Raw genomic sequence first — 22,800 nt, 5'->3', positions numbered from 1 at the left:
ACTGCAGAGTGTACTCACCGTAGTGTTCCCGCCTGAGCACTTCTGGTGCCATGTAGGCCAGCGACCCGCAACGGTTCCTAGCTTCCAGACCCAACTGTGAAGAGAAGGAATTAACGAAGTCAGAAATCCTTTGCATGAAAACCAAAAGGCTACTGACGCATGCAGCGAGCCATATAAAACTTAAGATAAGCCCGAATGAAACGACAGCAGTGCACGAAGTCGTATCTTTCGGCTTTCCTATGGTGTTTTCTTTCTTTTCGTAAAATAACAAGCAAAGGCATCTGATTAGGCTCATTTGGTTTCTGTTGACCTTCTTTTACAGCTCCGGCAACCGGTGTGCTCGCAAGCAGGTATGCTGGCACACATGAATTCATGCTTAGTTCAATAGATTCCGCTGCGCAAATTATCAGCTTTTGAGGCTCTCTAAGCATCTCTCTGATTCCATCTCGCAGAGAATATCAGTGTAATTGAAGCACCGTCATATCATCATCACCATCATCATCATCATCAGCCTGACTACGCCCACTGCAGGGCAAAGGTGTCTCCCATGTCTCTCTAATTAACCCTGTCCTTTGCCAACTGCGGCCACCGTATCCCCGCAAACTTCTCATATTTTCTTATCGAGCCCAAAAAACTGATACTTGTTATACCTGGCTGGCCCGCGTTGTAGTAAGATGTTTTAGTGAAGGCAGCTGTAAATTTAAACCTAGAATAATTTCGTTGCCCACGAGTAGAGACCTTAAGAAACCGTACGCATATGCTAGTTGACTGGCGACAGTGAAATAATAAACTGGGGGTTTAATGTCTCGAAGCGACACGTGGACCATGAGGAACGCCGTGAGGGTTCTGGATTATTTTAGGTCACCTGAGGTTCTAGAGTGATCTTGAGAATCCTATTTGGTGCAAAGGGTGGCGACCACCGAAATGGGACCCATCAGAAAAAAAAAGGAGCACTTGGCATTACCTCCTCTCATGCAATATATACATCTGCACACCACAGTTTTCGGAACGCAGGCACCTAATAACAACTGATTTTCCTTGCAGCTTAAACATGCAGCCATAAATGGGGTGGTGCTTCTCTACTGCCTATATTACCCGCACTGTGCACCTCTTAGGCTGAGCGTCCAGGCGCTCGTTTTGTGTATTCACGCCGGCCTAGCTTTTTTTTTTTTCGGGTCATCTCACATCCCTATCCAGTAAGGCCTTTCCTTTGAACATTCGTACACTGTGGCACTAGAAATGAGTCTTAATGCGTGCAGTGGCTTTCATACAAGTTCGACATGGGCGCCTAATAAGGCTGTAGTTAAGAAGCTTTTAGCGGTGGTACCCATTGCAGAATTTGTGCGCATCTGGAAAAATGAAGTGACTTGAACTGAATTGGACATCTGACCTGGCAGAGACCGAAGTCTATTAGGCGAGCGTTGCCCCTGTCGTCCAGAAGCACGTTGGATGAGCTGATGTCTCGGTGCAAGTAGCCTGCAAAAAGAAACACCTGAGGGTTGCAGTAGTGGATGGAACGCGACAAGAGAGTTCAGTTCACCAGCGTAGTAAGCGCAACTTGACGACATGCAGGAACTATTAACCTAGCTGTAGCGTTGTTTTGTTATCGACTGCCCCCTTCCAAAGGCGTCGACCGGTTCCCATGACTTGGATGTTAATCCCCTTGAACCTGATAGCACGACATTTCGTGAGGCTGGCAGGAGCAACGGGATCAACCACGGATTAACCTATTAACCACAACATCATGAGAATCGGTCGACGCCATTTTCTGGATGGCCTTCTCTGAAGGAAATTTGCCGCTTCGTTCTGGAGCTGTATCTTACTATAGTCTCAGCTGCGCACATAAGACAGACTTCCTTACGCATGCAGGCACTCATACCTCACTGCACTGTGCTGTAAAACAGATGTGCTGGAGGCGGTATTTCAATGAGACAGTGTGCAGCTGAGGCGAAAAGAAAAGAGCAAAGGTCCACGACCTGCCAGTTGGGAGCGTCCTATAGTACAGTACTTCATTTTCAAAGAAAAAAAGCAGTGGTACGATCCTAGTTTCGGCAGTAGCCAGGTTCGTTTACAGACCAGCGAAGGGGCAGCTACGCTATCACTCCACCATAAATTTGCTTCTTGTGCGCCTCAGCTAATGTAATTTGCAGAGCTTTGCAAGCGCGAAGCGACAGCGTAGCATTTCTTCTAAGGTGAGAAATCGCCAGCAGTGCTTTTTATAGAACTGACGAACGTAGCATGGCGTCCACTAAGTCCAACACATGAGCACTTATCGAAAGTAAAGATTAGCCATTTAAACGCTTGAGGCAACAGATACCTGACTAATCGCTATAGTGAACTGCTAATGGGGTGTTGCCTGTTTTAGAAGAGACAATGTATCTAGCCACGCAGCCAGGAATTTTTTTCGGGAGGGGGCCGGTGTCCATGCCAGTAAGAGACCGCACTGGATAATTGCCTGAGGCTGAGGTATCGTATCTACACACGTACTGAAAGACTACGTTAAGAACTGATGCTTCAACAAGTTTCAGAGTTTTACCCAGACGCTCTATTTTTGTCAAAATGGGGCTGCAGTTCACGCGTGACGCGGGGAGATAATGTGGAGTTTCCGTGCCAGTGTTCCGCTGCGGGCTGCGGCCCGCTTGCGAAATACAGGAGATCGAGCTCGAATAGAGCTTGCTACTACTGAGCGGAATTCGTGCGGCCAGCACGCCAACACGTCTTACCGGCTGTGTGGACGAAGTTGAGCGCGTGGGCCAGCTGCGCAGACACCAACTTGGCCTTGCTTTCAGGCAGCGGTCCCGAGCGTCGAATTATTTGGCTTAGGGTACCTCGGGACACGTACTCCATGACGAAGCACCATCTGAATGAGCAATAAAGAGTTTCAACTCAGAAACGTGCCTCAGAAGGAAAGACGCTGTTACATTCGCTACATTCGCTACAACGTAATCGGGAGGAGTGCATTTAATTACACGAGAACGTTTGTTATAGCATGCAGGGATGAATGCGGAATCAATGATGGCCATGCCGTCAGTAATGTATAGCGCCAGACAGAGTTTTTCGAAATTACCTAGCTAGACGGTAAACTGGTGCTGTGGTCGATCATCCATGATGGGTAGGCGCAGTGATGCCGGGAAGTGGACACTTGGTATTTGGATTGGATAGTTTTTGGCAGAAGACGGAGATTCATTCGTAAAATACGACTTTTCTTGGGGCAAACCTCCAAGAATACCTTGCCACTTTCCGTGCGAGCCTAGTACCGAACATTCTTTTTTGTCAAATGTTAAGGAAGTCAATATGAGCACAGTGAAGAGCATCGTGGCGCAGCTACTAATTCCTCAGCAGAATCGAGTGTTTCGGCATAAAGCAGGCCAAGCCAAATACGAAACGTCGACTCCCCGGTATTCCCACTGTTAACAAGTCCAGGATTCTTGGACATCATTTTAAATTGTGAGAGAACTGTGGAATACTGTAAGGTACTGGTATGGAAATATTGAAGGTATACAATAGTCCATTATTCCGATGCGTAGCAAAATCTTTCTTTTAAAGTTTGTCCATCGCTCGCATCGAGCAGTTATGAGTGCCATAGAAAACCAAGGAGGAACTCTCCTGACGACAGCAAGAAAATGCACGCCTGCCGAGGCGAGACCTACAGATATATTCACTGTTATAGTGGAATCTTAAGATATATGAAAAAAGACGTTCTTATACAACTTCCCGTTGAAAAATGAGCTTGTCCAAAATTTCTGGGTATCTGAAGCGCTTTTGAAGGAACTCGTATAAACGGTGCCGGGCCTTCTCCCTATAGATAATTTCGAGAGACTCTACGTCGACAAGGGACAAGCGGCTTAGGCCACTATAGCAGCGACTGAACTTCACCGGTGACCTGTACCGCAGCGTGTCTCTGGCGGTCATTGTCAGACGTTTCTGGACATGGAAGGTTTATGCCTCTGTCGCGAAACGCGTAATATTAAAGCCAATATGCCAAGGTTTTCTTAGATTTATTTTGAATGTATGGCCGCAATGCGTTAATGCTCGAAAATTGTGCGAGCAGCCCAGCGCTTTAAGACTGGTCATGCGGTTCCTGTAAGACAACTCTAGTTTGCCACTTCCGCGTCGACTTGACGCTAGCAGAGCAGTTGCTTCAATAAGCCGTGCGTGAATGAAGTTGACAAAGCTTGAATGAGGTAAATTAAGTTCTGCAGTTCCTAGAAGGCATTCTTGAGCATTGTGCTACGCGCTAGAGGCGACAGGAGACAAGACGCCCGCCAGAGAGCGCTGTATTGTGTGCAGCTCGTCGTCATTTGCTCTTGAATTAAACGCCTCGCGTAGTCACCGCCTTTCCAGTATGGCGCTCAATATGTGCATCAAGAATTGCGTTCACGATAGTTCGTGATAGCCAGCGAATTCGAATGCAGCTGAGCCACGTCATGGTTGTATGCCTCAGCGGGCGCTTTCGTTAGGCCTTCGCAAGGGGACAGGTTGTCTGCTACGGTTTCTACACTGGGTGTTTCAGCACGCACTTTCAAAAATTCATAAAAAAATATGGAGTTTGAATTAACCTTTTCAGGAACAAACTGCCAGCCGCGGCATGCATTAGTTACTGTGAAAATCATCATAACTAGGTAGCTAATTGACCAACTTTTACTAATTAGCTTGTAAATATCACAGCTTGGTGGTTGGTGGCGATCGCAAGCTCGTAGCCACTGACAGGACGATGTCATATCATCTTTCGAAACGTAGAAGTAATTCTCTAAAGCCCCACAGCACGAGGAAATCCGTTGGCTTTTTTTGCACGAGAGCGAAACCAAGTGCATTATAGGTGCGCAGTTAGCTAAGTGCAAATGACACGTCCTGTGGAGACGCGCTGCAGTGTGCACGGCACCCATTTCGAATTGCCTGCGCTTTTGCACGACGTCATGCACGATTCGCCGCGACCTGCAAGCAAAAAGAGTACAGTATTTTCTGGACTATAGTCCGCTGGCATTACATATTTAAAAGCTAAAATTTTTCGCGGTGCGAACTAACTATCGGTGCGGACTACACATGATTTAATTCTTTAAGGTTGTTTCTCACAACCGAAAAAAAAAAAAACGTAGCGTTGCCATCAAAGTAAAAAAAAAAAAAATAAGTAGCCCGATTCCCCCTGCGACATCCTGCGACATCTTACCGTGCTAAAGCCCATAATGAAATTAGCTGCTCCGATATGCAAGCGAGTGCTGCTCGCGGTGGTTGCTTTTCAGTGCTTGTATTTGTGGTTAACTGATTATACTGTGGGACCAATTGGTCGGACATACTGTTTGAACGAAGAACGTAGCTGAGACAGCACAAAGAAAAGGCGAAGACAGAAAGGGCGATTCAGTTGCAACTGAATGAAAACAGTATATGCCCCATCAATGAGCATTTGCGAGCAGATGCGGAAAACCTCGTTTAAAAACGCCAGGGGCAGTGAAGTAACGCTTCGCACTATGGTTAGTGAAGAAGGTATCCAAGAAGTTGCCGCAAACAGTGCGAAAGACTGACTACAAACAGCTGAAACAGAGGTCTTATCTTCTGAAAACGATGAAGACACTGACGAGCCATTCGTCGAGCCCGACAGCCTGAACTGGGCTATTCGAACAGCCCCGGGGAAAGTGATTTTAACGGACGTTAGAACTAATCTCTATACGGTCTATGAAACGCCCAGAACTTTACTGCTTTAGAATAAAATTTTTGCTCACCGACTGTATACTGCTTCCTGACAATCTAAAAAAACTTTTCAGTCGAAATTCGTTCCTGCGGACTATACACCATCTGCGGACTGTCCAAACCAAAACTTATTTAATAGCCAAAATGTGCACCTGAGGATTATACGCCATAGTCCAGAAAATACAGTAGTTATCGCCAATCAGTAGTCGTTATCTCTGAGCACGACAAAGGAAAAGAAGTGCATGCCTTGGTACGATGAAGCACGGAACTCGAATTTGGCGCCATAGACATTGCAGCGTGTCACCAGTGGACGTTGCGAGTTCATCGAACTTCCTGCACGCCTCATGCACTCAGTTTTGGTTTTGTTTTCAAGAAACAAACGGATTTCCTGCCGCTGCAGGGTTTTGGAGAACTTTTTCTTCGTTTCAAGAAACGATATAACATTGTGTTGTCCGTGGCTTCGAACTCGCCATTGGCTCTGACCACCTGGTTGCGTTAGGTAAAAGTTTGGTTTGGTTTATTGGGGTTTCACGTAGGCTATAAGGGACGCCGTAGTGAAGGGCTCCCGAAATTTCGACCACATGGCGTTCTTTAACGTGCACTAAAAGTTTAATGGGTGATTATAACTTCATGAAGCTGCTAATAATAATAATAATAATAATAATAATAATAATAATAATAATAATAATAATAATAATAATAATAATAATAATAATAATAATAATAATAATAATAATTATTATTATTATTATTATTATTATTATTGTTGTTGTTATTGTCGTAATTAACAGAAGTCTGACGCGACTGACAGTATTTTGCAGAAAATATTTCCTTTTATTTCAATCACCTTGTTTTTAAGAATTTTTGAAAGTCCTCACCGATCGAAACACCCTGTACAGGCGGTTTGTACAGTCGCTCTGCGCCGCGGCGCTGCGACGACGGTCGCCACTAGGTGCCTCGATGCAGCGTTACTACAACGATGCATCGAGGCACCTTACGTTGCTGTGCCTGTAGTGTGGAGTACAGGTAAGATCTGGAACAGACAAACTACTTTTTTTTTGCGTGTGTGTGGGTTGAGTGGTTGACTTTTTTTGCGCATTTTTGGCCCTTATATGATGGCGTAGCAGAGGGCTAACTCCACCTCCACTCCATGCCTGAGCCCCCTGGCTACTCGTTAGCGTTATGATTTGTGAAAACCAAATTTGAGATGCAGTTAACTGTTTATAGAGTATTTATTGAGTCTAAAAAAAGTCTAATAGTACTCAAGTCCTAATGACTTTTGTCTATAAAAAGTTAATATGTTCTTGACTGATATGACCCAATATAAATTTAATTGACTACCAGTGAATTAAAACTCAAGCAACAAAAAATCAATTTACAGCCGATTTCTCACCATGTCATTAAAAAGTCAATAAGTTCTTGACTGATATGATCCAATATAAATTTAATTGACTACAAGTGAATTAAAACTCAAGCAACCAAAAATCCATTTACAGCCAATTTCTCACCGATTATGGAACCAACCGCAACCACAGCTCAAACGATTCCCATTTCAGCTGAACAGCCTTTGCTCATATTATATTGACTATGGGAGAGGTCACGATGTTGAAGTTGGTTGTAGGTTGACTCGAAAAGCACTGCGCATGAGGTAGCTTGGCAATGTAAAATTTAACGTATAACTGAACACAATATTCTTTTCTGGTACCAAGAGAGAACTGTGGCATGAAACTTTCTCCTCAGGTTGGAATTAAATTGCACAATGTAGGGGAGAGCTAACTTGTGTCACTAATGCATAAATGTGACAGCACAATGGTGTGAAGGTAGCAGCCATGCATACTGGGTGTTTCAGCAATCACTTTCAAAAATTTTCAAAAATAGGCTTTCTGGGGTAAAAATATGGCTTGTACGGCATAGTACAACCAGTGCTGGCGGACACCAGAAAACCGGTGAACTGTTTTCAGTAGTAAGCTGGTTTGCTAATTTTTAATAAATAACTTTTTAACCAGCAGAATTAGACGCCTAGTTGCAATCAGAGATTTGTAGCTGGTCGTTAGTAATAGCCATATCAGTTTTAGAATTTAGAAAACGCGATTACCCTTGGGGCTGCGGCTCGACAAAATCTGGCTTTTTCGATTAGTTACATGCACTGGAGGGTTTGCTTTGCCCGCATGCTTTCGAAAGCGCATGTATTTTCGCACGATGCAGCCATATTTTGTCCAGCCACAGCGGCGAGTATAATCGCGTTTTCGAAATTCTGAAAACTGATATGGCTATTACTAACGACTGGCTACAAATCTCTAATTGCAACCAATTGCTTATCTCTAATAGTTAAAAAGTTAGAAATTAGTTTACCGGCTTCCCGGTGTCCAGCGACACAGGTAACAATATGCCACAAAAGCCATATTTTTACCCCAAAAAGCCTATTTTTGAAAAATTTTGAAAGTCTTCCCTGAAAAACTTGACATTTATTTTATTTGGAGATACTGTCAATCCAATTAGGTATTTTTACAGGAGTGGGTTATAAGGGCCCGTATACATTTGCTCACATAGGCAGCATTCACACATTTGTAGTACATTACACAAGGGTAACTAAAGACTATTACAACAAAAAGGAGGCAAGCACATGAAATAAAATGGCTCATCTTGATTGCTGCATTGAGTATAAGTATACAAGCTATTAAAATGCCTCGTGAGACCAATATTCAACACATCTATTGAGAAACCAATATCCAGCTGCGCCCGCGACGCGCAGACTTCCTAACGCCGTTCAAATCAAGCGCGCAGGCTGGCAGGTCACGTGACAGGACCGGATGCCCGCGACCACGCCGTCCGTTCTGGAGCGCTGCCGGTTGTGTCGTGCTCGGTCGTGCTGCTTCAAACTCGTGTTTGGGTTGACTGACGATCGTAGCTTTCGGCACCGCTTTTAGTACAATTTCCAGCCCTTCGTGTGCTTCGTGAAAAAGTGACCGCGCCGGGAACCCTGCTGGCTTTTCGTCTTGACAGCACGTTGGAGTTCTGCGATGGAAGCTGCTGCGTCTTTTGTCTATCGGAACCGCCTTCCGAAAGAAGAAAGTGGTTACTGGAAGGCGTCGAGTTTTCGTTTTCAGGTAAGACCTGTAATACTGCGCAGGAATGCGCGCAGTCTACCACCACGCAAATTAACCAGCTAGCACTTAGGCGAGAAGAAACGGAAGGGATGAAGCGCTGCCGCCTTTCTTACCTCCCGACATTGTGCACGGTTATTTCTGCGGTGGCAACATGCACTCTACATTGAGTCACTAACTAGCTGACCTGTCTGTTTTCACAGTGCATCCTTTGCGACGCGAACGCCATGAAAATAACCTAAAATCATTGTTCGACGCGGTTGTGCATTGCTGCCTGTACGCATGTTTTTCTTCGCTATCCGCTCGCTGCGGTTTGCCGATAGCGCACGCCACTTGACAGTGTTTAGCGTTGCATTATGTGCTGCGCGTAAACGCGTCAATAGAGTTTCTTGATGTGGCTTCGTGAGCTTTGAACACACCTATGCGAGACGATTAAACCGGCTGTCGAGCTCGGGAGGTATGCTGTGTTCATTCTGCATTCGACGCAGCTAACCCATAACTAACCGCCCGCCTTGGTTGTCGGTAGTGCGCGCAATTCGGTCTCTGGCGCTGCATAATACGCTACGCGAGTACGCGTCAGGGCTGGACATCCGATGTAAGTACTCTGCTCGATTTGACATCGACTCGTGCTCGCTGCAGCGGACTGTGCTGCACCAGACCCGCCGCGGTGGCTCAGTGGTTACGGCACTCGGTTACCCGAAAGACGCGGGTTCGATCCCGGCCGCGGCAGCCGAATTTCGATGGAGGCGAAATTCTAGAGACCCGTGCACTGTGCGATGTCAGTGCACGTTAAAGAACCCCAGGTGGTCAAAATTTTCGGAGCCCTTCACTACGGCGTCCCCTCATAGCCTGAGTCGCTTTGGGACGTTAAACCCCAATAAACCAGACCAAGGGAAACGCGCTATTGGCCACTGTGGCTGGCGGCTAATCTAGTTGGAATCAAAAGCAGACTGAACACGTCGTCCTCCAAGGCTGAACAGTCGGTGCAATCACCTCGCAGTGGTGTCTTACAAGCTCAAGAAGCCACAGCCAGTAACAGGCTGTATGGACGCGTATTCGCGTAAATGGAGGAGTGATGCGGATTCCCCAATGAGAAAACTGCCTGTCCGATCATTAGTGCAGCTGTAAAATGCTTTTAGTGGCAGGCGACCACGAAGAAAAATCATGTTGGATGTTGAAGAATAACCAGTCCGAAAATAGGCTTGAGCACTTTGCAGCCTTTTCATACAGCCCTTTGAGATTAAATATTTCTGAAGAACCCTAAACAGTGCAGAGCTTATCGTGGATTCAAATGTAAGCAATTTACTTTCGTCTGTTTAAACTTTGCCTTGTGTTTGTGTGAAACAGGCAGTATGAATCCTTATCCGTTAACACAATCATTGTGGTTACTTCATCTTCCATAGAATGCACAGATTCAAATTCAAATTATGATGTTATGCAGGTGAAGTGACTGCTGTCCAATAGTGAAGAGTTCTGAAAAGAGCTGTCATTGAAAAGGATGTCTTCGCTGTCCAACTGTGGGGCTGTTCTTGTCTGCGCCCGTTCAATGTGTATTGCAGAGCACATGTATGTATTGAGTTTTCTAAAGTGTGTTTTTCTAGAACTCTGTGTTGAGATCAGTGCATTGCACTAGTCTGCTTTGAACCAGAGCGTTGATGGCATATGTTGGCATTTCCCTTTTAAATAGTATATGTGTGTTTCTTCTCAATAAGACGCCACTAAATACTGCAACTTTGATGCTGGATATGAAGTGACGGGCTACAGAGCAGCATTTTAAGGCGATATTGCAGCAGGAGGACAACCTTGTTATCCTTCTACTGTAATACCTGTATCACATAGCACTCCTCATAAGCAGTTGTAGCAGTAGGATAACTGTCATCCTTCTACTGTAATTACCTGTGTCACATAGCACTCCTCATAAACAGTTATAGCAGCAGGATAACTATCATCCTTATACTGTAACGCCAGTGTCACATGGCATCTGATTTCACTTGAGGAGCAAAATATGAAAGGCAATATACAACTTCTGTCATAAGGAGGCACAGTTTTATTCTGGTTACTATGTATGGCCTCTCACTGTATTTGCAAGATTTTTACTGCCCCCAGATCCGAGTGTTAAATAATTACTGTTTACTGTTCACACAGTCTGTGCACAATAAAGCTGAAAGTGGTAAATGGAAAATGGTGCATGCTAAGTAGTCATATTTGGATCAGCCCCACTGCGGTGGCTCAGTGGTTACGGCGCTCGGCTGCTGACCCGAAAGACGTGGGGGTTTGATACCGGCCACGGCGACAGAATTTCGATGAAGAAATTCTAGAGGCCCGTGTGCTGTGCTATGTCAGTGCACGTTAAAGAATCCCAGGTGGTTGAAATTTCCGGAGCCCTTCACTACGGCGTCCCTCATAGCCTGAATTGCTTTGGGACATTAAACCCCAATAAACCAATCATATTTGCATCACTCCGCATGTTCACCACAAGATACTCTCTCAGTGAGGTTTTTGCCATTTCAGTGAGTATACTTGCTCTAATACACATATATTAATCTAGGAGACTGTAGCGACCTGGTTTGACTCAACTTTTTGGCTTGCTACCTGATGGCATGGTTAAACAACTCGAAAAGAAGAGGATATAAGACGTGAATGCATGCTTCACTCACAACTGTTTACATTATCAGTTTTCCACATTATATGGGTTGCACTGTACATACTCAGAAATAGAAAGGAGCCAAGTACAAAGAAAAGCAAACCAAACAACAAAGAGGTAACATGCGAAAATGTTACCCTCTTTTTCTCGTGCACTTGGCGGCTATGGTCATAGTGAAAAATGGCATAGCAATAAAGAAGCATGCACACCTTTTTGGAAATACTAGAGTGTAGGTGTGCTTTTGCCACTCTAAGAAACTGGCTTTTCTTGCATGGCTCTGCATCTTGACGTGACTAATTGCATCATGTTTTGTTCTGAAGGCCAGTGCGTTTTAGTGCTGGCTATTGCATTAATCTTTCTACTTCCTCTGTCTGCTAGTGTGTTGTCAGTTTGTGTTACACTTCTTTATCACTCTTAAGATCAGGGTACGTGGGCCTGGAAAGAATTACTTCCAGATGCGAGTCGTCGTGAAGCAAGATGCGGCACAGGCTAAGCACCGGCGGAAGCAGCGGCGACAGCGTCCAGTGACCAAGTCTACCCTCGGGTCTCCGGATGACAGAGCGATGATCACAAAATGAAGCTGTTGCTGTTAATCAAAAGGCGCTGTGTCCCACGGGCCTGGGAGAAATTACTACCAGACGTGGGTCGTCGTTAAGCAAAGATGCGGTGAAGGCTAAGCGACGGCGGCGTCGAGTGGCCGAGTCTACCCTTAGGCCGCCAGACGACGGAGTGGTGCTGCTAAGTGAAAGACGGCTGTGTCCTCGACAGAGGTCTTGTGCTTCGGTCATCCGGCGGGGGAATACGAGGACGGTCGTTCACCTGCTGGGAGGGAACAAGCAGAGGACTTGCCGCAGTGATCAAGGCGACACATCAGTGTTTGTTGATCTAACCCTTCCCATCCCCTGAGCTGTGAGAGACCGAGAGAGCATCAGCACCGCCCCCTGCCGTTGGTGGTACCGCCAGTGTCATCAACTGCCCATCCAATTGGACAGCGTTCTTCGAACTAAATTCCCCAGTCGGGTATCTGGGGAAGACCAACCGTATTTAACAGGATGTTTTGTTGTGATCAGAGCACTCCCATCTCGACTGTAAATGTGTGGAATAAACCTTCCTTACAGTTTCCTCCTGAATGGTGTTCGCCATTGTCCTTCGGAGCCGGGACCTGCGGTACTGAACTACCCACCCAACTCTGGGGCCCCTCCGTCCGCAACAACTGGTTGGCAGCGGTTGGATCAATCATGCTTCGTGGTGCTGCTTCTTTGGGTGAGTGCTCGGACTTTGCTAGAGGTTTGCCAGGCTTCAAATGTTTGGGTTATAACTTTGAACTGCTGGGAATCGAGGGAAGTTGTTTGATGAGGCGTGTGTGTGTGTGTTAACCTCACGACAACAGTTGAACAGCAAAGCCGGGGCTAGGAGCAGCAAGCGTTGACCTCGTGACATGGCCGGAGGCAGATTTGCTAGCGCTGTGCGAGGAGTTGGGTGTGGTAGTACAGGAGTAGATGGAGAAAGCCGATATCTGTAAATCGCTTTTAGAAACTGCCGACAAGGAAACAATCAGGTTTACTTGGGAACTGCTCAAACCCGAGCTAAAGAAAGAGGAAAATGAGCGGAAAAGAGTAGAAGAGCAAGGGCTAAAGGCAGAGTAAGAGAAGTGGGAAATAGAGGGACAGGAGTGGGAGTTGAAAAGGCTGCAGTTTAAAGTTGAGATGCTACGAGGCGCAGTCAAGAATGACGGATGCAGAACTTCAACAATAGCGGAGAGTGAGAAAGCAGAGTGCCAAGAACATGCACAAGAAGGAGGTAGTCATAAACCTTGCGAAAAAGCGCAACAGGCAGAGCACAAGCGGATAATGGCAAAAGTTGACCAGAGCATTGGCAAGGGAGATTGGGATGTGATGCGATCTCAGCTGCGGGTATTCAAGAGAGGCAAAAGCATTTCAAAATTTCTTGACAAATTTGAAAGTAGCTGTTAGCAGTTGAAATTAGACAAAGATATTTGGAGCTACATGCTAGTATCCCTTTTGCCCCCTCAACCCGCTAATGTCGTTCTGAGCCTGTCCGACGAGGATATGGATGACTACAGAACAGTAAAGACAGCTCTATTCTGCCACTTTGGAGTTAGGACAGAGTGCCTAAGTGGCCAGATGCACTTGAACGGTAGAGTGAGGGAGCCATTTAGGTGCGAGGCTGCAACTGTCCAGAGAAAATCCGCTAAGCATCAGACTGTCGCGGAGGAAAAAGGTCTCAACGCTGCGAATACGAAACAGCCGTGTTATCGACACGGGTGGAAACGAAGCGTGACAACTCTAAAGAGATGTTCCGAAGATGCCAGAGAGACCGTTGCCGAGCGGGACCGACGCGACGCTAGGATAAAGGGACCAATGCAAGCGTCTGGTCGGAACGAAGGTGCAGCCGGAAAGAGGGAGTACCTGACACCAGAGCGTAAGCTCGAAAAGGCAGGCAAAACAGTCGCCGAGCCGGGCCACCGCATTGACATGAAACAGTAGTCAGTGCAAGCGTGCGACCGGCTAAGAGGTAAAGCTGGAAAAGGGGAACACCCATCCCGACAGCTTAAGGGAAAGGCACGCCAGACCATGGCCGAGTTGGATGAGCGCGACGCCACGAGAAAAGTTTGTTCGGGCGTCCAAGCGGCACGGGCGTGAAAAGGAAGAAGTAGAGGTGCCCCTATCTACAGGTTCCGAAAGGGAAATTGAGGGTAGCCTTAAAAAGTGTGTACAGAACAGTGCAGAGTGTTGCTACCGCAGAGTGTATGACAGAGATGAGCCAGGCGAGCTCGAAAGCAGTCAGGGAGATGCGCAAACGCAACAGGACAATCCTCAAAGGTATAAGTCTCATAACCCAGAGGCAGAGAAACGTCCGCCGGTCGGTTGCGTGGAGTTAGTGCGTAGCTGCGACGACAACGAGATAGTTGCTCATAAGCCCGGAGATAAGTGCACCCTTAGTGTGTATGGGAGACCTAAAGAGATGGTTGGTGATCCCGAGGGGCACGCGGGAGGCTCGCAGCTAGGAGAAAAGAGCGCACCACTGCCGGAACAGAAAGAAATGAAAGGCTCTTGTCTAGAGTTAGCAGTGCTAACTGTCACTGATGTAAAGAGAGATGGAGTTGTTCCAAAGCCTAAAGGAAAGAACCACACTGCATATGAGAGAGTAGGTTCTGATCGTGCGACGCGTGCGGATAGGTCAGAGAACAAACCCCACAAAACTGCCAGGAAGTTGTCCTCTAAAGGTGAAAGTGGCAGTAAGCCCACAAAAAGGCCGCGACATTGAAAGTAGCAGAACGTGTTGTTTTAAGACTAGGGCAGTCAGCATGATAGTGAGTCGTCCTCCTAGAAACAGAGCATCGGCTTCTCGAAAAAGGAGATTAAAAGTAGAAGTAAGGAACTCTGACTGTGGAAGCACTGAACAACGCGATTCCTTTAAAATGTGTGGGACGATCCATAAGCGGAAAAAACGACATCGTAAGCCACCACGGCAAGTTTGTGGCGCCAGGCTACAGAAAAAGGCACGGGGGAACTCGTTTATGTCTGCCGTGTCAGCAGACGAGTCAGAAGGAGAATAGTGCAGCCGGCTCGAAGTGTGAAGGGGGGACAGGCAATCCCCTTGCCGGAAGACCAGTGTTGTATAGCAGGGTTCGGCACCGAGGCTATCACAGTCTCTGGACAGAGCACAAAGATGGAGACAGTGGTCAAGGAGTGACTAACACGGGGGTTGACGTCATTCCTCGCCCTTCCGCAGCTCGAGGGAGAGTCAAACGTACGCAACCCCGAAGGGCACGGTTGAAATGTTAATCCCTGAGCACAAAGGAGAGAGAAATTAAGCTTATCCTTTTCACTTTTTGTGAGCTTTTCGAACAAGTTGGTTGTGTTGATTGGACACACAATGAGAGGCTACAGCTCAGTGACAACTGAAAGTTTCTGCTTGGTCGTGGAGAGTGAATTGTTAGGACCAATAACTTTCTTTTTAGTTGTGTTTGCGATTTTCCCTTAGGAGGAAAGGGAAACAGAAAGGGCACGTGGCTTCAATAACAAGACGCAGAATTATATCTGCATGTGTCAATGAAGTCTCAACTTCGAGATAGCAAGCATTTCGACAGTGTTTCCTCGGAAATCTCGTGTAAGACAAGCTGGGAAAAATTTTGAACTTCCTTTTGAAGATCCTTTTAGATGACAGAGGGTATTGGGGTGATCTCAACTTTGCGTTTTTGCAACGAAGTTTAGTTGCAGGACAAAGCTTTGAGAGACCACACCTAAATCATGCTATGTGGCGGTTTGACTTCGGTCGTTATGAGGTTACATGTAGTTTCGCTTTATGGCCACGACTATTGCTGTCAACTGCAAAATTTTGAGTTTATGCTTCCAACGCATTTGTATTGCATAACAGCCTGGCGGACCTCGGGTGAATTTCTTGCCCTGCCTGGGGAGTGGCGCTACGTCGTGTGGTTGGTTTTGACTAATGCCTCCCTTGTGCGAGGATTAGGACTCTGCTGTGTGCTCGCAGAGAAAATCAAGGCAGGCATCCCACACTACAACTTAAGCCCATCTCTCCTCAGCAAGTGATTGTGACCACTGGCCGATCGCGATTCTCCTGGCCGCGGAGGAGCTGTTAAGATCGGGGTACGCGGGCCTGGGAAGAATTACTTCCAGACGTGAGTCATCGTTCAGCAAGATGCGACGCAGGCTAAGCACCGGCGGAAGCAGTGGCGACGGCGTTCAGTGACAGAGTCTACCCTCGGGTCGCCGGACGACAGAGTGCTGAACACAAAATCAAGCTGTTGCTGTTAATCCAAAGACGCTGTGTCCCACGGGCCTGGGAGAAATTACTACCAGACGTGGGTCATTGTTAAGCAAAGATCCGGTGAAGGCTAAGCAGCGGCGACGGCGGCGTGGAGTGGCCGAGTCTACCCTCAGGCCGCCGGACGACGAAGTGGTGCTGCGAAGTGGAAGACTGCTGTGTCTTCGACAGAGGTCTCGTGCTTCGGTCATCCGGCGGGGGAGTACGAGGATGGTCGTTCACCTGCTGGGAGGGAACAAGCAGAGCACTTTCCGCAGTGATCAAGGAGACACATCAGTGTTTGTTGATCTAACTGTTCCCATCCCCCAAGCTGTGAGAGAGCGAGAGAGCATCAGCACCGCCCCCTGCCGTGGGCGGTACCGCCAGCATCATCAACTGCCCATCCGATTGGACAGCGTTCTTCGAACTAAATTCTCCAGTCAGGGATCTGGGGAATACGAACCGTATTTAACAAGATGTTGTGTTGTGATCAGAGCACTCCCATCTCGGCTGTAAATATGTAGAATAAACCTTCTGTACAGGTTCCTCCTTAATGGAGTTCGCCATCGTCCGTCGGAGCCGGGACCTGCAGGCCTGAACGACCCATCCAACTCCAGGGCCCCTCCGTCCTCAACATCACATTTAAATTTTTTAGGTATTGCATATTTCACTGTTGTGTCAAGGGCATGTGGAAGAGCTGGAATTACAGAATTGCTCTTAGCAGGCCCAGCCTCTTGTGTGAAACACAGGCAGTGCTCCTACTGTTGCAAACTATTTTTATTTTTGAATGTTTGCTACTGCACACACTAATCTGTGATTTTCATCAGCATGAAGTCATTTTCCTAAATAATTCATACAGTTAAAGTTATAAAAAGACAGAGTACAGAATTACCATTTTCACTTTTCTTATATCAGAACCTACTACTATTGTATGACACAATCATTGTGAAGGTGTAAGTTTTGCGTTTATTTTAAACTACTAAATGATTTCTGACTTGCATACTTCAACAGGCATGAAAGCATATTTCCATATGACACTATGCAATCAACAAATGCAATTCAATCTTGGCCGCACCGGTGGAATTTCGATGGAGGCGAAATCTATAGGCCTGTGTACTGTGCGATGTCTGTGCACATTAAAGAACCTGAGGTGGTCGAAATTTCTGGAGCCCTTCACTGCGGTGTCCCTCAAAGCCTGAGTCGCTTTGATGCTAAACCCGCTATTAATGTTTCATTCCTGGCTGTGAATATAGCATAGAAATTTTATGCCTGTGTTCTGTTTCCTGCAGGTGCATTCATTTATTGTTTCGAGGTGGAAAGGCTATGTACACACCATGGACGGAATCCAGAGGGAAGCAGTATTTCTCAAGGGGGCCACCACAACTGTCTGGTGAAGAGAAGCAGTGGCACAGTGCAGCTTTATTGGAAACTGCTAAGAAGAAGGACGTTGGAAGGCAAGGAAAAGGCTCTGCAGAAGGCACGCAAGTGAAAATGGATGCACTCACAGGTGATTATTGGTTTTAGTTGGATTTAGCACAGAAGTATATATTCACTTCATCAATGTATTCGAGAATTGCAACTCAGGATTTGTTAGTGGTTTATTAGGAAGCACAAAACAAAGGATAATGACAAACACACGGGATGGGAGCTAGTGACCAATTCATTCTAGGTATTTCATCATGTGAAGGTTGGTGTACAAGAGGTTAATTGATGGGCATACAGCATAGACCATTTATAATGTAACCGCCTATAGTGCGGGACCGCATATAATGCGGCTTTGTGTGACCACCAGTATGCCTCCCATAGAGTTCAATGTGTCAGCGTACCGCTTGGTGTGCGGTCGCGCATGACGGAAGACCGGGTATAGTGCGGTTTCTCCGAAGAGAAGGGAGCGCACTCCTGCTCACTGCGGTGCCCGCACCCTCTACCAAAAGAGGAAAGCCACGATGAAACCCGTTGCAAGAGGGATGAAGCATAGAGAAGAGAGGACGGTACATAGAAAAGAAGTGCCACCAGCGGTCTTTTTTGTTTTTCTTTGTGCAGCGCCGTGAAGGTTGGGACGAGCCACGGCCGGTCTCATGGGGAGAGTGTGCTTTTGACGAGCTTTCTCACTTTCTCTCTGAGCTGACCGAGCACCCGCACCGCTGTCGTAACCGGGCGGGTCCCATTCAGAGGGCGAGGAGAGGGAACATTGGGGAGGTCCCTCCATGGGAAGGTCCATTTGCTGGGGGTGGCCGGTTGACAGGCTGGCTCAGCGCTCTGCTCTGCACTTAGTATGCCAGTGCGCCAGTCTTTTGCCATAGAGAAAGGTGCTGTTAGCTTCGTAGGCCTAGCTACCAGAAAACATGTTTCTTTGTCGCGCTACTTGTGTCACGCTGCGCTAAGTTGTCATGCCGCCTGATCCTTCAAACTCAAAAAAACGGCAAGCTTCAACCCTGGAGACAAAGCGTTATTAAAGACGTCGAAAGTGGTGTGAAGAAGGTTACCGTGGCGCAGAAGTACGGCATCGCCGACACAACAGTGTCGGCAATTTGGAAGAACAGGGATAAGGTGCGACAACAACTTCAAGAAGACTGGATCACTGGCAAGGAAGCGGATACACGCATCAAAGTATGAAGACATCGACGCCGCTTTGTTTAAATGGTTCTGTGAGGTGCGAGCTCAGAATGTGCCCGTGAGTGGTCCGATTCTGCAAGCAAAGGCGAGGTCGTTTGCGAACTTGTTGGACCACGATAGCTTCAACCCATTAAATGGGTGGATCCAACGATTTAAGGACCGGCACGGAATAAGCTGCCGTGTCATCTCCGGAGACAGTGCAGAAGTGGACGATTCTGCCGTTCAGGCCTGGCTCAACGTAAACATCGAGTCCATGCTGACGAAGTACAGCGAGCGGGACATTTACAATGCGGATGAGGCTGGCGTATTTTATAATTTGCTCCCAAACCGCACTCTTGCACTGTCCCACGAACGCTGCTCTGGTAGAAAGGCTTCGAAGGAGCGGTTTACCGTTCTCTTCTGCGCCAATATGGATGGCAGCGTGGCCGCGCTGCTTCAAAAAGAGAGAGTGCCTGCCAGTTATTTATAAGGCCAACAGAAAGTCATGGATGACTGGAGAGCTATTCGCAACATGGCTTCAAAAATTTGACGAAGACATGGTGTCACAAAAGCGACAAGCTGTCCTAGTTCTTGACAACTGCAGTGCCCATCATGTAAATTTAAAGCTTAGTACAGTGAGCCTCAAGTTCTTGCCCACAAATATGACAGCGAAGAGCCAGCCGATGGACCAAGGCGTAATCGCCGCAGTGAAAGCGCATTACAAAAGGCGCATATGCGAGAGAGTGCTGATTAACCTTCAGCGAGACGAAGCAATGAAGGTAAACCTGCGAAGTGCCATTGACATGATTACGGCGTCTTGGTGGCAGATAAAAGCGTCAACCATCGCCAAGTGTTTCTCAAAGGCGGGGTTTGTGCGCAACGCCGTGGGCAGCGATCCTGATGTGAGGAGCGACGATAGCCACCGCGGCGACGATGTCGACGAAGTTCTCAACGTTGATGATGTGTGGTCAGACCTGGTAAAAACATTGTTGGACAGGATGACACATTCGAAGGCTTCGTAAACGAGGATTGCGATGACTTCGTCTGCGAAGAAGCAGACACGGATGAAGCCATTGTGGCAGCAGTGCATGATCGCGATGACAGTGTATCAGACGATGACGACGACGAAGGAGACAGCACACCGGAAGTTTCTCACAGAGATGCACTGGATTACATAAGCAAGCTGAGGATGTACTGCGCACAGAAGGGCTTGAGCAAGAAAGCTTTCCAGCGTCTGATCGCTGTTGAAGATGAGGTAGTGCACAATGCAGCGAAGGCTCATCGCCAGACGAAGATAATGGCATGTTTTCATTGATGAAGAAATAAAGTTTTTTGTTTAGTGTCCAATTCTGGTGCTTTATTGCACGTTAAGTTGTAAAAGACTCAATAAAAGGTGGGTTGGCCATATTTGCATGTGAATAAGAGCCTAAAAATGACGTGTGATATAGTGCGGTACCGCTTATAATCCGGATTTTTCCGACTCCCGCGACCTGCGTTATAAGCGGTCTATGCTGTAGTTCGTAGCTCGTGTGGGGGACAGTATAAACAGCTTAAATGACGAGGTTCTCAGAGCGATGGAGCAGTGCATGAGCAGTGAAATTAGCCAGGAATTAACAACTTTGCATGAATGCTCAGCTGTCATGCTGTAGATAATCCCGAGCTTCGCAGCCATGTGCTGCAAAGCTCGGGATTTTGGAAGTGTTGAGGCCTGGAAGTGTTGAGGCCTAAGGGATTCTGATTCAGTGTAGGCATGCATGGGTTCTGTCGCACGAGCTGCCCTCTTTTAATGCAAATAGCAACATTTGCTAGTTGTCTTTGCACTGGGATCATTATAGCAGTGTATATCATAATAAATATATAATTTTTCTCTTAATCTTCAGGCATTGTCACTACACAGATGGATTCAAGCTGCCATCAAGGCAATGAAAGACTTTCTCGGAAAAGATGCACTCTATGACGCGAGGGGCCTCCAGTGTGACTCATTCGCTGCTTTTGTCTGCTAATAAAGCTAAGGTTGCTCTCAGGCAAATATGAGTTTTTTTTTTGTTCTTTCAATACGTGCTTGCTTTTTGTGCTTGTCAAGAACACGAATTACGTAATAATTATGTGCATGCTGCTACTTACTCGTGCTCAAAGTTAAGAGACCCCTGCGAGTGCGTGCCGAACTGTATCAAACTGCATGTGAGTGCCGCCTGACGAAGCAATCCTGTTGTCCAGACCGATGCCAATATGCAATATGGCATGTTTCAGCATGCACTTGCATTGGTCTCCTAATTTTGCTCATGATAGCGTGTCCAAACATTGAGCATCACTATGAAGACATGTTAGGTAACAAATTTCTTTCTGGATGCTTCCTTCCTTTGACATCATCATCCCAGAATGGTACACCAACCGCACCAGGAAACAGTAAAGCAAAGCATGCCAGAGCTAGTATCAGCCAGCTTGGTCACACCAGATGAGAATACACTACGCCATGTCACAGAACCCATTTCTGAAACCCTGGTCTGGGAACACCAGACACGATAGTTTGCCAATTTTCTTTTGTGCAAGTGTATCACGGTGTTGTAGCTTTGAGATCACCACACGCACACAGTGGATGCACTATGTAGCTCGGAACACTGTGGCAAGGTAATAAACAACCAATAAACTCTCGACTGGATGTATTTCAATCTTTCAATAAACAGTCAGTTAAATGTGAACTGCAGATCAATTAAATAAAAATGGCAAGTAATAAACTGGCAATTAAATGTTAACTTAATATGAATTGAGTGTTAACCTGAAATTTAGCCACGTAAAAGCAGCTGCGATCACTGTCAGCAAAATGTGAGGAAGGTATGTATTGAAACGCCGCCGTCCGTTCCGTTCTGGGATGTCAGGACCTAACGAGGAATCGTTGAAGACAGTGGCGCTTTTGACGAAGCGGAGAGACGCAGTCACCGAGAAGACACTGGTGACTCAGCGACTCGCTGCCGCGCCCGCGATTCACAGTTCATCACAGGTTAATCATTCTGAGAAAAGCCGGCGATTCTGTGGCTGATCATCAAGTCTCATGGGGAAATTTGCCATGAACATTGCATATGCATGGCGGGCTTGAGGATGCTTTACCGCAGAGGAGCGCTTTTTTCCATGAAGCCGGCAGTAAGTCCCCTCTACAGTTCTTCACACACCGTGAGGGACAGAGCCCGGTTGAAGCCGCTGCTCTTGAAACGAAAAGTATCACCCTTCATAGGTACAGATTTCAGATCGTCCACGAAAAAAAAGGATAATAAGACCTCTGCCTGAATGGCCACTGCTCCACCAAAAAACGAGGCGCAAGAGACTAGGGCTCACTTCACAGCAAAAAGCCTTGTCTGAGCAAGGCATGAGAGTAGGCAGTGGAAGACCCACAGCTACAACGCAGCACGAGTGCTCCTCACTCGCCCGCGGCCGCTTCGTCTTTGCTGCTCAGAAAGGAGGTAGAGCGGGGCGTGCAACTCCGTCACGGCTGACGCGCGACCGCCGGAAGAGCCGCCCGCAGTCAGCAGCCGAGATTCGGCGTGAGCGTGAGAAGGAGCGTCGACAACGCCAAAATCCAGCCGTAGGGGATGCGGAACGCGAAAGTTAAAATAAAAAAAACGTTAGACAACTGCGGCACCCGCATTGGAGAAATGCATAAGCATGACGTCATACTTTATGACGTCACACCAAGACGTCTACGTAACACTTCTACACTTTTCACGTCAACTGAGACTCGTTACCGGAAGTCGATACCTTGAAACCGGAAGTCGATCACTTATCGATACCACAATTAAGTCACAATTAATTGTCTTAATGATGTTGCATCAATTGCCCATCTAAGTTTTGAAACTTCGCGCCACGCTTCGTTTTCAAATTTGGGGCCACTTTTGCTCCGGCCCGGCCCTCTTTTTGGACATTTTTGGCTATAATTAATTCCCCCCCCCCCCGCCCGATTTCCCGTGCGAGATTTTTTGGTGCTCTATT

General features: G+C 47.0%; 2 protein-coding genes across 4 annotated transcripts in view; one reads left to right on the top strand and one right to left on the bottom strand.

The window, feature by feature from the left end:
* Window positions 1–22,800, bottom strand: part of LOC149350303 (uncharacterized) — a 73,857-nt gene that overhangs the window by 23,065 nt on the left and 27,992 nt on the right. The window contains exons 7-9 of the mRNA XM_089575519.1: window positions 2,724–2,860; window positions 1,391–1,476; window positions 19–94 (exon numbers count right to left, since the gene is read on the bottom strand). Of these exons, the coding sequence (XP_089431645.1) occupies window positions 19–94; window positions 1,391–1,476; window positions 2,724–2,860 (299 nt within the window). The remainder of the gene's footprint in view (window positions 1–18; window positions 95–1,390; window positions 1,477–2,723; window positions 2,861–22,800) is intronic.
* Window positions 8,532–17,661, top strand: LOC149350304 (uncharacterized). 3 transcript variants are annotated; one of them, XM_089579312.1, is made up of 4 exons: window positions 8,532–8,792; window positions 10,231–10,355; window positions 12,552–12,696; window positions 17,514–17,661. In XM_089579312.1, the coding sequence occupies exons 2-4, from the start codon at window positions 10,288–10,290 to the stop codon at window positions 17,616–17,618; spliced, it is 318 nt and encodes a 105-aa protein (XP_089435438.1). In that variant the 5' UTR covers window positions 8,532–8,792; window positions 10,231–10,287; the 3' UTR covers window positions 17,619–17,661. The 3 variants fall into 3 exon arrangements, 1 of the variants encoding a protein (XP_089435438.1); XR_016290318.1 differs by lacking the exon at window positions 12,552–12,696; XR_016290319.1 differs by lacking the exons at window positions 12,552–12,696; window positions 17,514–17,661 and adding an exon at window positions 11,853–12,099.

The sequence above is a fragment of the Amblyomma mixtum genome, chromosome 3 (assembly GCF_055824585.1).
Source record: "Amblyomma mixtum isolate Tamu chromosome 3, ASM5582458v1, whole genome shotgun sequence".
Lineage (NCBI taxonomy): Eukaryota > Metazoa > Arthropoda > Arachnida > Ixodida > Ixodidae > Amblyomma > Amblyomma mixtum.
The sequence above is the reverse complement of the archived record's forward strand: the minus strand, read 5'-3'. Positions and strand labels throughout refer to the sequence as shown.